The sequence below is a fragment of the Telmatherina bonti genome, assembly GCF_933228915.1.
Source record: "Telmatherina bonti genome assembly, chromosome: 10".
Taxonomy (NCBI): Eukaryota; Metazoa; Chordata; class Actinopteri; order Atheriniformes; family Telmatherinidae; genus Telmatherina; species Telmatherina bonti.
This window is the reverse complement of record NC_136628.1, coordinates 32,670,296-32,685,913: the sequence shown is the minus strand read 5'-3', so window position 1 is coordinate 32,685,913 and position 15,618 is coordinate 32,670,296. Positions and strand designations below refer to the sequence as shown.

Sequence of the window (15,618 nt, the reverse complement as noted above, 5' to 3'; positions counted from 1 at the left end):
TCTCCTCAATGGCAACAACTGGATAAACAGAAATGACCTGATGTCAAATACACGCCCTAATAAGCCTCTCGCTGCGCTGGTTGTACATTAACAGCCGAGCGTGTACGGCACAGTGTGCAAACAAGCTTTGTAGGGTCAATGCAAAGAGCATATCACTTATGTTTCCCCCCAAATCTCTCTGTTTTTAAATCATTTTTCTTGCTTCTAAATTCTTATCAACCATCTCCAGACAAAATCGTTGTAATTTAGATTCTTTCAATCAAGGGTTTTCTGAGTATATTTAGCTTGTTATTGTTCTGCAAAGACATAGAAATATCTTAAAGGGTTTTCTGCATGAATCTGTACGTTTACATGGGAGTTTTAATACCTATTTAATTCCAAACAAAAGTTAATTCCGCTTTAAACTGATGAAAAACGACCATAAAAACACTTAATTCCTTTTGCAACATTTTATTCAGAATTAAAATTAATTCCGATGTAAGTGGCTGGTTTATTCGCATTTTAATTCCAAACTATTTAATTCCTCTGTCATGTAAATCTTAATTCCGCTCTAAGTCAATTCCGGTCGTTCTGAGCATGCTCGTTACCTTGTCCTGTCCCGATGACACACGTTGTTTTGCCTCCCGTGTTCGGTGGTCTATCTTTCTTCTCCTTCTCAGTTGCTGCAGAAAGTGAAGTAGTATGCTCGTGTTGAACTGCTTCTTCAAAATTATAAGAAAAATAGCGGTGAAACTGGTACTGATTATGTAGACTGAAAAGACGAGAAGCAGGGAGCCAACTTTGTTTATTTCCAGTATACGTCATCTCTGTCCAATCAGAACCCTTCCCAACCCGCCGCTCTAAAGAGGAATTAAGTGAGGACGAGTTTCATGTGAACGTTCATTGTGAATTATTATTTTCAAGTAAACTCGTAGAATACGTTAATTCCAAATTATTTAATTCCGAATTATTAATTCCGAATTAAAAAACATCATGTAACCGTAGCCAATGTGGGTAGCGCTGCTTGTTACGTACTCCATGAGAAGCTTGCTCTCGGGGCTGCAAGAACAAGAAAAAACAATTTTTCATCAGGTCCATCCATCCTCCACGAGAAGCAGGTCTGCAGCAGGGAGGGATCACTGCGGGGGCGATGTCTGCTTTTATATGTAATAAACTCGGTTGTTTTATGCTTTTCCCAGCGTCTTTGTGCTCAAGATAACTTAAAAGGTTAGGGATGGATTTTTATAAAAAATTTCAAGAGTTGTTGGAAATGTGAAAATGAAGAACTGATTAAAGTTTGGTGGTGATCCGGATCACCGTTTAGATCCAGGAATTGTTTAAAAGGATTCTTTACCATTGTGCTTGGCGGAGGTTTTCGCTCTCCGAGTGTTTTTCTCGTTTCATATTTAACGAGCAGCTTCGTCCGCGGCAGGGCGGGTCGTGCACGCGCCTGGGTCCGAGTGTTTTAATGCCACATGTAAAAATGTTTGTACTTTCTCACCACCTTGATCAGCTGTTTTATCAAAACAATCCGTTTTACCTGCAACAGCAAAAACGTGGAAGCAGCAACTCCGCTTCATGCTTTCTCTGCGTTAACCACGCCCACCTCAAATGTCCGACCAATCACACGATACTTCTCGGAGCTCTGCAAGAAAAAAGTTCTGCCAGCCCGATGTGTCAAGAACTGTCTTCAAACACGTCCACGAGAACAAAATGACGTCATTTTCTTCTCTGAGCCTCGAGAACAAGAAAAAAGTTCTCGCCTCTCGTGGAGAAAGTAACAATCTTAATACCGAATCAGTCTCAAAAGGGAACAATGTTACGCCTCCAGTCGTGTTCTTTTGTCTGCTGACGGGTTATCCAGGTGACTACAGCGCTGCTCCAAGCTGCTGAATGTGGACGAAGGCCAGCTGTGTTTGTCTGCATCTGTTTGGTGGACGCTGAAAGGCCTCTGCAGGAGTGCCGTGGTGCAAGGTCTCAACCAGCCTTGATTAATTTAATCCTTTTACAATGAAGGGGCCTGTAAACCCGTCCACAGAGCGCTAAGCTTTGTCCCGCAAAAGTTAAAAGCTCTGTCTCCCTCTCCATGGCGACTGAAAGAACACATTCCTGCAGCGTTGGAAAATCTCCTCGCTCTGCTCACCACTAACCTTTTTGCTGGATGGAAACTGTTAACACGCAGGACTGCTCCAGTTAAAACCGAGACCATGCGAGCTGGGAGCTTATTAATCCTCCTCCCAGTGTTTTGAGCAGGAGACGCTGCTCCGTTTGGGGGGGGGAAAATGGAAGAGTTGTGAACTTTTGAGAAATGGTGATAGTCAGATCACTTTCCTCTCCAGACAGCCCAGAAGGCCTGACCCAGATGCAGAGCCCGCTCTCCTCCTGCTTCCCCTCTTCATCATGTCCGGGGACCAGTGATTTGGGCAGCTGTGAGCGTACGTGAGCCAGGACAGCTGGTTATGTGAGGCAGAGAGGAAGGGAAACGTGTGAGACAGAGTACGATTTGTCCTCCTGTTCCCAAGGATCTCAGATCATTTCCTGCTGCTGTGAAACTATGCAAGATGCCTCCAGCTTCTGTTGCTGTCATTTTCTGAGGAAGACGCTGCTTTTGTAGCGCTCCAACGACTCAGACTTCGTCTAACTGTTGCTTATTTCTCACCGAGCTCCACGGCGGTTTGTTTACACTCAGCTTTATCGCCGCGACTCGCATCAGCGCCTCATTACAGATACAAAAATTCTCGCACTTCCTCTGCAGTTACAGAGCGCGCAGGCGTTCAGCCAGCTGGTAGGAATTCATATTTACTGCCGCGTTAATTTCTTTAGACAGGCCTTGCTTTCCGCTTCTGTACAATAAACTTTGCATTAATCTCCAAGACACAATTCCCCCTTTTTCCCCACGTCACTGCAAGTCAAATAGATTATTGGTATCTATGTAAAAGAGCTGCTGCACGGTTGAATGCACGCGGCTCTTATGCTCCTACATGGGATAAGATATGACTGGTATTAGCTGCTTCCTGCTGACACGGGGAGTATGCAGTAGCCTCATATACGGTCATAATTGAATAATAAGCTTCTTTTTTTTTATAAACAGTTTGAGCACTCTGGTCTGAGAGATGAATAAAACACAGCTGCTTGATTCTTTACATCCTGTTTGTTGTGTAATTCTTGATGAATCAGGCCTTAGCCTGTTTTAGTGCATTAAAAGGCAAATGAACGGTCATGTGGTTGTGTTTATATTTGGGCTTTTGGAGTGATTAAGATAAAAACATTTAAGTGAAATTGTTTGATAGAAACACTGAGGAGTTCATGACTATCACAAGAATTAAACTAGTAAAGTAGTGAAATGTAAGTACATAGAAACGTCTGTAGAACCAGACGGATGTCTTGTGATTCTAAACCAGCAACAAATTGGTTTATTATTTCAGCTTAATGCGACTTCTTAGGATCCAAGCTGCTTAATGAGTTGATAAGATGATGCTTTCTGGGACCCGTTTGACCCATCAGAAGGAATAATTTAGTTAAAGGCAAAGGCAGAGCCCCTATGTGGTGTTTTAGTTGGAGACCAGTTGGAGGTGTGTTTGTGTTTATCTGGGGGTTATTAGAGAGACTCCTCAAACCAGTCCCTGCCAGTCGGGGGAACATGGTGTCAGGGAGATAATTATGAACAAAAAGTGTTCCAGATGAAGCATTTGTTAATAATTAACAGTATAAAAGTGGGGTTGCACTGCAGCTTGTTGAGAAAGCCTGAACAGTGTAACTTACTGCTTAACAACTGTGTGGATCAGCTGTTGCCTTCACTGGTGTAGGAAATATGGCGATCAAAAAGTAATACTCTGTTCTTAAATAATTTATTTAAATTGAAGTTATTTGTCACGTTGTCGTTGTATTAGGTGACATGGTTGCTTAAAGATTTACATTTGAAAGGTTGAACTTTGTTCTGTTTCGCTCCTTTTTGTCAACTTTTTGTAAAACAAAGAATTATGAGACAGTAGTATCTGATTTCGGAGTTGGAACTTGTTAATGTTACTGAGGTTAAATGTGTCTTTCAGGCTAACTTTCCGTTTCGCTTATTTTATGCAGAATTAGCTCCAACAACGCGTTGTTTCCACAGACTTGGTCCGTTATCTGTAGCAGTCATATTTCCGAGCTGACATGAACGCATCCTTAGAGGAGCTGTGTGCAGACGGAGCTGCCAGAAGTCAAACGACTCCGCGACGCTGCCTCGCCTGCTCTGTCTGAACTTTAAACCTTTATTATCTCTCTTTAAGACACATAGTCGCCCTCGGAAACGTGTCCCTTGTTATTTTAGAGGCGTGTAAGGTTTGTGGAAGAAAGAGACGAGCTTTTTATTTGGGGGACTTTTTGAGCTCCTGTCTGAAGCTTTTGGGGGAAGTCCAGCGTTATGGAGCAGAGGTAGGACAGTCTGAGATGTGGAGAGGTCACACTTTCTGCTTTAATACTGTATAAAGGTCAGTTTTTCTGTATTTCTGGCTCATTTTCTTTTTTTCTTAATAAGAAGTTTTTAAAGAAAGATAAATAAATTAGGGGATTTATGCGCGAAGACGTCTGAAAAATTATTTTAACACAGCAGTAACTTATAATTTGATATTTTCCTCACATTTTCACGTGTTAAAATGAACAAATGTCTCTTGTTGGGTAAATTATATATATTTTTCATCAGGTAAAACCTTTAGTTTTAGATATTCAACCAGAAGATGAGTGCAACACAATTCACTGAAATACTTGAAATAAGTCTGTCTGGTAGTTTTATGGTCTCTTTCAGGTATATTTTTATATTGTTTACTTGGAGAGGAATAATGCTGGTTTACATAACTATAATTTATTTAATTTGTTTTATCCAACTTTCAGAGTTTAACATGCAGCTCAAAAGATGCATTCAAGGGAGATTGGTGCCTTTAATTCCCATGTTTACGCCCATCATAGAATATGTGCAAACTTGGAATTGAATTGTTTGCACCAGTTTGCTGCTTATTGGGTTGATAAAATCTCCCCCCTTTGTTGCTGTCACACCGTGTGTAATTAGTTTAGGTAAATGGGAAACAGACAGGATCCATCTTAGTCCACAGAGATGAAACAATAAGACACTTTGCTGCCTCTGTCACGGCACACTTTGACTCTTTTGTAGAAACAAGAGGTCGCCATCACCCATGGCTGCTTCTCGGTAGACAAGACACTGCTCTGTTGTTTACACACTGAACGCACCATGCAGAAACACCAGCAGGAGCCAAGTCAGCGGATGCACAAACACTGTCTCCCTCTGTTAGCATTAGTAATGCAAACATTGTCTCTGCAGCTGACATATCTCAGTGGAGATTGCTCTGTTCTTCATTTGACAGCACAGAAAAGAAACAAAAAAAATGATTGATTAGATGACTTTGTGACTCTAAAACAAAGCAGGAGATGGTTTGAATGCAGTTTGAACTAGCCAGCTGCACTCACTGTGCTTATACTCAGTTTGTTGTGTCAACACTTGCCTTCTGAAGACGGCGTGCCCGCACCATGGCATCGCTGCTCTACTTTAGGAAGCTGTGACGCTTTCTTTTTAGCAGTAAAGCTGGAATTTTCCTCTGGTCTGTGGAGAGAAAAAAGCTCAGCTAATTGAAAGGAATGAGGCCGTTGGTTCTGGCTTGGAAACATCAGGATGTTTGCCATTACGTGTGTAACTGTTCCTGCTGTAATGCTTGGCCTCCTTTCTGCTCACCTCTGGATGATCATATCCTCCTCGCAGCCTCTGCTGGGGAAAAACCTCATCAGAGGCAGTCAGCTGGGAGCTTCAAGTGAAACCTGTTAATCCTTTTCTGGTATTATAATCATCCATTTGTTCTGTTTCATCCTGGTCTTTCAGACTCTGGGTTTAATCTGGTGAATAAATCATGTGGAGAACGTTGTAAACATCTATGAAGTTACATGCTCTTATACTTATTTGACTTATTCTACTTAAAGGACTCGATAAGTGTTGTTATTAAAGTTCTTGGACCACCACTGGTTTCCATTATTGCACGTCTTTCTTCTCCAGCACATCCCAAAGCGGGTTGTCTGGACTCAGGTGGACAATCCAGGTGTGAAAATGATCTTTTGTGCTCTTAAACTACTCCTGATTGATCCAGATAAACCCTGGCTTCGTCGGATCCCGGATGGTTTACCGTCTTTCATCCCAGTTTGAATAGTTTCTTCACCCAACTCGTCTCTGCAGTCTTGATAGTTGTTTTATTTATTACGGATCCCCATTAGTTGCAACCAAGGCAGCAACTAATCCAACTAATCTTCCATAATCAAGAAAAAATAGTCATTCAATGTATATACAAAAATTTTTCACATACAAAACATAGAATTATATTACAATGCATAAAAACTAGTAAGTAGACTCTTAATAAAACTATGAAGGCTTACATTTACTTTAAAACATTGACTATTTGTGGAGTTTTTAAGTAACAGTCATTTATTCCATTGCTTTGCAGCCTATACAACAACGGTTTTTTGGCACAGATTGATACTTTATTCTTCTAAAGCAAAACTTCCTTTCCACGATGACAGGTGTCCTCCAACGTGCCTGTTACGCCCAGTCTAAGGGTTTCTGAGCGCAACAGGAAAATACCATCCTTCAGTTATGTCAGACTGGGAAACGGGAAGGTTCCAACCAAAAGATGCTTTTATTTTTACAACAAAAATAATGAACAATGATCTAACAGAAGAGATCTGATCTGAAAAACAAGTCAGAGGTAAATAATGTGGAAAAACAATCTCAAATTGAGTAAACGCCAAAATAACAAAACAGATCCTATACTCTGGGTTTGAGCTTACGTATGCAAAATAAATGTGAAAACAAAAGACCAGGTTCTTACCTCGTCTAACAAAAACAAGAGAAAACTCAAACCAAATAGGCTCACAGCTTTTAACAAATGTCCCCGAAACAGTTCACAAACTCCCAGACTAACTCTCGCTCTGCCAACCTGACGCAACGCGAAGGATGGTTTCAATCCATCACGATGGATTCAAGGAGCACTAAAACACTCGGTATAGCTATATTTATTGGAACGTTGGAAAACTTAGCCCAGTTCTTTGCAACAAACTTTATGGTATTAATTCTTTGTGTTGTCACGACACCGTTCCGCCGGCATGACAACCACTTTACAGCCACCGGCCCAGTCTAGGGCTGATGCCGGTATATAAAATAAGTCTGGCCGTCAGCTGCGGAGGAGGGTAAGGGCCTACCTGGGGTTCCAAGCGCTGTCGTGGCGGGTGCCTCTCCGACAGTCCGTTCTCTGAATCCCCTCCCGGTACGGGATCCGACCGAGCTGACTCCAGCTAGCTCTGGCGGCACCCGTCGGCCATTTTGTAATCAGTTCATTTATTTAGGACAACGATGAAAAAACTAACAAAAATCCACATAAAGTTTTAGCGAGAAACGCTGGGGACTCCCCGGAACGGCATTTTGCGCCGCCGCCACCCCCCCCCCCCCCCCCCACAGCATGACAGCCAAACTCGCCTGGGCGGTGCCGTGACAGTCTTGTAACATGTGTGATATTATGGGGTGGGAAGGGAGTAAACAAAAAAGCCTGGAACACTTCAAGGATCTGCGTCTAACTGGACAGTCCACCAGCACCTTCCTACCATGTCCTCTACTGTCTGATTTTATGCTTGTGTTGTTCTCACTCATATGTAAGTCGCTTTGGATAAAAGCGTCTGCTAAATGACTGTAGAATAGAAATGACCGTAGAATGGATGGTACGCCGCTTTGTCCCTCTGAACCCTCCACACACACTGTTCTCCTAGTAGCGAGCCAATCCCGTCCCGTCCCGTCTCCTCAGGCGGTCCAATCCATCCTTGCTGGATGCACACCTGAAAAAACACAAGACAACATGCACACAATACGACCGCAGTCGTAACGCGCCTGTTAAACGAAGGAGAAGCTACTCAAAGCATCAGCTGTTTCCAGCTGAAAAATATGAATTGCTTCAGTGTTTTCCACTGGGAGGCTTGAACCCGTTTGCCCAGTTAGACGATTGGTCATATTTAGCCATATTTTGACTCAAGTTATGCAAAACTCTTCGCTGTAGCCATCTTCCTTTTTATTTTTTTTAGATTGTTATCCTCCTCTAGCAGACGTCGCTCTTAACGACTCGTTCAGCTTTAAATCTTTCTCTAGGAAAGTTAAAACGTTACAACCATCAGTCTGAATAAAGCGTGACGATGGCTGCATCTTCTTGTTATGCGGCATTTCTGGAATGCCTTGTTTTTTTGCCACATGCTATAAATGTCCGAATTATTGCCACGGGAAGCTGTTAAGCCCCTGTCAGCCTCTTCCAGGCGCTTCCCCAGCTGGTGTCTGAGGCAACCTCCGGGCTGAGCGTGCTCGCCCTCCAGGCTGTCATCCGCTGTGACAGTAAGCAGACGGGAGTCTCCGTCCATCCTCTGAGGCATGTTTGTGACTGAACTCCTCTTCCTCATGTCTTCCAGTCAGTCTGCGACGTGTCAGCCACAGTTGCACAGTCAGCTGCCCCCTCCTCCTCCTCCTTATCCTTCCTCTGTCATACTGAAGCTTCTTGTTGATGCTCCAACAGTAAGTAAACAAAGCTGCCTCAGCGGTTTTGTTTGCGGCTACAGCAGAGCAAAAGGAATTTCTTCTTGAAGGGAGAGTTGTAGCTTGGCTTTCCCTTCAGATGGAGCGAGTCCTGTCTGTAGATGCTGGAGAAGAGCTTGGCTGAGGAACATAAAGGCTCAGTCGACTTGCAATGGCTTAATTCGTCTTGGATTAAATTGTATTTATTTAATATTAATCTATTTAATGTGGACATTACGTCGCTGCTAATTTCTTGCTAGTTTATCTTAAAGAGGTGCTATGATGGTATTTCGAGTTTTCTGAGCTTTCTACAGTGTTACAGTGTTGAATCCTCATCAGACATGTGAACGACACTGTTTTTATCACCTAAACGCATGTTTGAGTTTGAGTTCCAGCACTCTCACCGTTCGGTTTCCATGGCGACAAAAAATGCGTTGTTATAGAGTTTTTTCTACTTGGAAATCCTTGTGACGTCCCGGGGGATAAGGTTCGGTGATTGGTTACCTTCTACTGGTTAACAAGGGCATGTACAAATACATCAGGCGGGTGGAAAACATGGGATAAAGTTATTTCCAACGATGGCTGGTGAGTTTACCAAAGAGAGACATCCTGCTGCATTCATTGCTGTGGGTTGCTGTTTTCCACTTCGTTTTCAGGCTCTGATTCAGGTTCCAACATGTAGGGCTGTATGCTATGTGTTGACATTGTATTTGGTTTTTTTATTGAGTTCATATTAGCCTAATCCTTCTGTTTATGAGATGTTACAATGACGGTGAAAGTAGTTGCGGTGCGCGCTCCCGATGTAGTGCAGTGGCGGGAGGCGGGGCTTAATGCGGAAGAGTCTCAATCCACTCGTTTTGCCCGCAGCTGATCTGACAGCCTACGGAGAGGGTCGGTCTGAAGTAAATAAAGCCATTTGTGACAATAACTCGATCAATCCCAGCCCTTCTGTTCTCAGAAATAAAAATAAATTAGCCTGAAATGCACATAATAGTTCCACTTTAAGTTGTGTGTTTTTGCTTGTTTTGAAATAAAGAAGTTTCTTTTCATAGTGTGGAGTTCAGCTACAAAGTCTTCCTCTGACATCAGCTCGATATTTGCTTTCTTAATGCCTTCATGCTGTCAGGGACAAATACTGTAAATTTAGCATGCTACATGAGCGGACTGTAGATTTTACCTGTCATTTGTGAACTTTCTTTCTCTCCAAGAAAAATGGCCTTCATTGCAGCAAGCATGTTTTATGGGAGGAGCAAAAGTGCAAAATACTTTTCTTTTTGCTGATTTTTACTTGAAATTTTGTAGTTATTTTCATTGAATATCTTATAAAACACATTAAATCGTTTCTTAGATAAATATAACTATATTTTACCACAATATTTAAAAGTTTAAGTAATGTCCTCCATAGTGGACATTTGTAGTTGCACTTTTTATTTCCTGGTAGGAGGATATGGCACATTAAAACAGTCACTGCTGACTAAAGTGAAAATACATATAAAATTATGATAAAAAAAATATTAAACTTAGATGATTATATGATAAAACCTACTAAAAAGATTGCAATAACATAAAATGCAAGTAAAATTAGTAAAAATTACAAAATATGAAACTGTATAAAACCGTACAATCAGCCAAGGTGTACCCCAAAAAGTTAGTTTTTCCCACAAATGGCTTTTATAACTGAACAAAAAAAAAGAAACTTTGCTAAATATTTTTTCCAAAGAAATATCAACATAAATTTAACCAAATTACCCAGAAAAGTGATATCCAGATGAATCGCTCCAGCTGAGGGTCTCACAGTCGCGCTACATCTTAACTCTGATCGTCGTGGCAGGACGTGTTTTATCACGTCATCCTGATTATCACCTCTTGCTAATGGCTAAGTTAGCGGTGAGTAAAGACTCTGCAGAAACCTTTTATTATTCACATTAACTTCCAAACACTTCCAGCTTGTTTTGTGTCTGCCGTCCCGGAGGCAGTGGCCGACTTTCTGCTGTGCAAGAAGGCAAAGAAAAGTTGCATCTCAGTGCATTAAGCTCCAGCTTGATTGAATTTCTTCTTTAATTTACAACTTGTTTAAGTTTGGAGCAGCTAACATGAAGATGACGTGAAAGCCTGCAGAACACAGCACAAGAAGGAAAAAATGGCTCCAATAGAGCCGTTTTTCTTGTCAGGCGGGAGAAGTTGATGGAAAAATACAGTGATGTTTCAGGAGGAAGAGCGCTGCAGTTAATGGGTAAAAAGGGCTTTTAGTATTGCACTTATAAATCTTCCCTAAGTGTTCACGCTGCACTTACTTGCAAAGAGGACAGTCCAGCTAATGAAATAGTAGGTCTTAGTATGATGAAACCGTCCACAGTTTAGAGCAGAGACGAGAAGAAAAAGGGTGAAACTCGACACTGGAACGTCCTCGTTCAACAAATGTAAAGATCAGATGGCGAAAAAACAAACCTTGGGCCTTAAACTGAAACCATTGAATGAAATGGATGAACAGAGAAAATTCAGCGTGTAGGTTTCATCTGCGCAGCCAGCTGACGTAATCTGACCCCAGAGTGCAGAACCTCTCTGCTGCTGTCATCTCGCCAGCGGCGTGTTGTGAGTGATTTGCAGGTCAGATTTTCATGCAGAAGTCTGGAGCGGAGGTCGTCTTCACTGTTGGCTTCCGCCAGAAATGTTTGGATTCCCTTCGAAGCTTTTCCACATCTCTCCAAAGCAGTTTGTTGTTTAAGGAGTTGACTGGATGTCATTAACACTGCCTTGTGGCTTCTTTTAAGAAGTTCTGCTCCCGTTTTTGTTTCCTGAAGGGAGCGGACGAAGCTGGTGTTGAATGTGGAGGATTCCTCGGTAGTTGCCAGGGTAGTGGCGTTTCAGAAACAAGCCTTTGCTTTCAGGAAACTACGCATGCATAAAGAGCGTTTGCATTAGAATGAAGCTGAAGTGCACAATGGGGACGGCTTTGAGCGGCTTGTCTGGGTTTTCACTCCGCTGCACGGATTGATCCCTGTGTGAGTCGAGTCTGGACTAACTGTGAAGCAGCCGAACGGTTGTGTAAAGAGTCTAAAGATGTCTCCTTCCTTTCTTCCTTGTCTGACTCCTCAGTGTCTAAGAAACACGGGAAACTGATCACCTTCCTGCGCTCCTTCATGAAGTCCAGGCCCACCAAGCAGAAGCTGAAGCAGAGGGGCATCCTCCGAGAGAGGGTGTTTGGCTGCGACCTGGGAGAGCACCTCCTCAACTCAGGACATGACGGTCAGTAAAACACTCAGCTGCAGACGTGTTATGGTTCTGCTGGTGGTTTTTCCTCTAAAACTTCGGGAAACACGTCACTTCCAACGTTACTTTCAGTTCTGGAAATCACAAATATATTATTAGACATGCAAAAGAAGGAAATTTTAGCTTCCCTAAAGCAAACTCAGATGCTATTAAAAAAGAAAAAAAAAAAAGACCTGTGATGTATGGAGGCATGAAAATATGGAATTCACTTCCAAAGAACATTAAATTAACCACTAACCTAAAAAACTTGAAAATATTATTAAGACTATTTGTCAAAAGTACAGGTATCTATTTAAATCATAAGGGTTTGGTTATAAAAGTATAATAAATAAAAATGTGTGTAATGCAGTAAACTAATTGATAATGTGGATAGAAGATTTGTATCATAGATAATCAAATATATAGGTTGATTTCAATTATGAGTCAGCTTATCTTGTGCATGAATAGAGTGTGTATTACAGTAAACTGTTTGTATGACAGAATACAATGTATTATGGTTAAAGTACTGGATATAGCATGAATGGACATGATATGCATGCATGTAGTATGTAAAAATGGATGTAAAGAGATGGATTTGAGTGTGTAAATAGCTTGTATTCCATGACTGAACAGAAGTGCTGATGTGCTGTGTAACTTTTACAAGTTTTTGATGCTATAATTGTGCCGGACCCCAGGAAGAATAGTTGTAGCTTGCTACAGCTAATAGGGATCCTAAATAAACTAAACTAAACTTTGAACGCATCACCGGCGTCAAATGCAGCAGATAAACGTCTAAAGACCTATTTTTATGATCTGGCATTTTATCCAGTTTGAGACTCTGCTTTTCTATTCTCTCTTATGTACTGCTTTATAGTTTTTGTTTTGTTTTAATTTCTTTTACGTTTGATTGCTTTTATTGTTTTATCTTTTATCCCCTTAACTTCTATTGTTATAATCTCATTGCATGTCTTTACTGTTCAGCACTTTGTTGCAGCTGGCGCTGTGTGAAAGTCCTATATAAAGTTGAGTTGAGCTGAGCAGATGTGCACGAGTTGGCATGTCCAGCTGTTCAGAGGAATCAACAGGTTTAGTCCATAAATAACAGCCCTGCTCAAACATTTTCATTCATGCTTTCATCTGGAATGATCAGCTTCAGCACTGATCGTTATTTCATCAAAGTCTCAGCCAAACGGATCAGAGTAAAGCATATTTTATTCTTTTTCACAGCTACCATCTAACACATTAAACCTGTTTATTCATAACAAATGTTTTTAAAATGTGCAGAAAACATAAGATTCATGAAGATTTTTACATTTTGCAATGTTGACAACTTTTAAGTCTAAATCTGAATTGTTTTAATCTGATTAAAGGTTTAATAATGATGGTAATAATAATATAGTTTTGTGCAAAGCTGCAGCTTGTCCTCTGACTCTGCAGAGATGGTGTCCTGTGGAGAAGCATCACATCTAGCCGTCGCTAGTGAAGCAGACAGAACAGTTAGCTTCGTTACGTAGTAAAGTGATTTTAGCTGCTTCTTTTCACCACCGTGATGTTTTGCACAAAGAACGCTGATATCCAGCGAGCTGTGAGGAATGCATTGTTGCTTATATTATGCTGTGCCTTGTAAACCATCCTGTCTTCCCCCAAATTGCAGTTATGCATCACTTTCACAAGCATTTGTGTTTGTTTATGTGTGTCAAGGATCCTCTGCAGCAGCTAGTATTCCTGGGCTCCACATTTTACACTCAGACAAATTAATTATGATACAATAAAACACCCACAACTATCCAAACAAATTAGTTACAATACAGTACAACTCCCCATACATAAATGTGTAGGAATGAAGAGATAAACAATCAGTAAATAAAGGAATAGTATCAATGTAGCCATTAAAATAGCTTAACTAACTAGTTATTTTGATTTTTTTATGTTTAAAGACTCAGTCTTTATTTTCTGGTTCCATTTTGTCTGATTCTTCATTTTTTACTTTTAATAAATAGAAAATTCTGACTTTATTTACTTTCATATCTAATAGGGCTGTGACGATACGCTTTTGTCTCTATTCGATTCCGATTCTTTTTGGGTGCCAATTCGATTTAAATAGTGACTCTCACAATTCTTTGCTGATTTTAGGAGATTAAAAACAAAACAAACGTTTAAAACTTTTTTTTTGCTTTGTAATTTTTTTATTTCAATTAGAAAAAAAACAGCATAGTAGCCAGATCATCATCCTGCAGCTATAACTCCCCAGAAGACAAGTAAAAAGATCTATAAAAACAATAAAAATGACACAAATTTTATCATGGTATATTTTGATTTATTTGGGAAAAAAATCGACTTTTTTTAACAAAAAATCGATTTTAAAATTGTGCAGCAAAAAAAATCCAGATTTTTTATTTGATTTTACCACCCCTATTATCTAATGACACATCTAACCAGTGTGTTTATTTATGTGATTATTGGCTTATTATCAGGTCAGTATTGATTTTACTTCTCTGCAGCCAGTAGCTTTTCACCTTTAGCGTGAAGTTAGGAGGTGAATATAGCTGCCATTAAATTAGGAATAATCTGCGTCTGTGAGGCGATGAGAGCAATGGCGTTTTCTAGAAATCCATATTAACATTGATCTTCTGCAGACTGAGTGTGTTGTAGGTGAGCGGGTCTGGTGGTGTTGCTGACAAAACAGTAGAGTAATGGAGTCTTTCTCAGGCTGCTGTTCGGCAGTAACTCCATCTCCGATCATCTCAACGATGTTACTCTGCTTCAAGCCTCGATCAATACCTTCATTTCACGTCATGTTGACACCAGCTTGAAGCGCCCATTTGTCCATGTTAATGGATCATAATGTGTGTGGACATGAAAGCAGTTCATCTCACATTCGCTCACCGTGACTCCGGTTCATTTAGCAAGCTCTGGTCACATGTCTGTTCATACGTTGACGGTGGAAAGAGCTGCTCCCAGACCTCTGTTAATCTTTCTTTACCTTGACATGAAGAGATAAGAGTCACATTGTTCAGGCCTGAATCATCAAACTCAGTGCAGATGATCACTGAAACTAAACCACAGATAAGGTGGATTGTTGTGCTTTTGCAATTTAAACATTTTATTGTGTGACGATGTCGTTGTGGGCCGAGCAGCATGGCGGAGGAAGACCAGTACAAACCCAAAAGTCTTTAAACCTGATGGCCAGAAGGATCGATCCAAGTCCCAGTTTACTTTTAAAAACATTGAGCAGGTCAGCAATAATTTGAACAGTTTGGTTGTAACCCAAACAAATTAAACCAAGGCTTTATTTATTTATTTATTCATTCATTTATTCATGTATTTATTTACATGTTCTTTTAACAGAGAGAAAAGCACAAAACACTGATTAATAAAATTGACTAATTTTAACAACCCCTGTCCGCTGGTCAGACGTCCACAATAAGGATTGAAAAATACTACGGTGTCCCACAAGGGTCTGTCTTTGGCCCATGTTTATACTGTGCATCTGTGATCCTCCTCTTCATCAGTTTAAGTGCAACATTTTACTATATGTGAGAGACTAGAGGTGGGAAAATCGAATTGAAAAATCAAATATTGGGATATATTTGCTTCACAATTTTAATTTTTTTTTTTTTTTTTTAAATAAAAATAATCCATAAAATGTTTGGAATTTTTATTGTTTTTATTGATCTTTTTACTTGTCTTCTTGGGTATAATAGCAGCAGAATGATTTTTTTTTTTTTCCTGATTGAAATTAGGAACAATGACGAGGCAAAAGAAAAAAAGTTTAATACACGTTTTTGTTTTTAATCGACAAAAATCAG

The 15,618-nt window shown here is 40.5% G+C and overlaps 1 protein-coding gene across 3 annotated transcripts in view; it reads left to right on the top strand.

Annotated features, from left to right (window-relative positions):
* The window catches only part of arhgap32b (Rho GTPase activating protein 32b), a gene marked incomplete at its 5' end in the record, with an annotated part of 44,521 nt that overhangs the window by 9,082 nt on the left and 19,821 nt on the right, over positions 1 to 15,618 (top strand). For 2 of the 3 annotated variants that reach the window (XM_079247582.1, XM_079247581.1), the window contains one exon: positions 11,657 to 11,806. In XM_079247582.1, the coding sequence (XP_079103708.1) occupies positions 11,657 to 11,806 (150 nt within the window). Of the gene's footprint in view, positions 1 to 4,309; positions 4,393 to 11,656; positions 11,807 to 15,618 lie in introns of those variants that run through there. The other variant, XM_079247583.1, reaches the window with a different exon arrangement.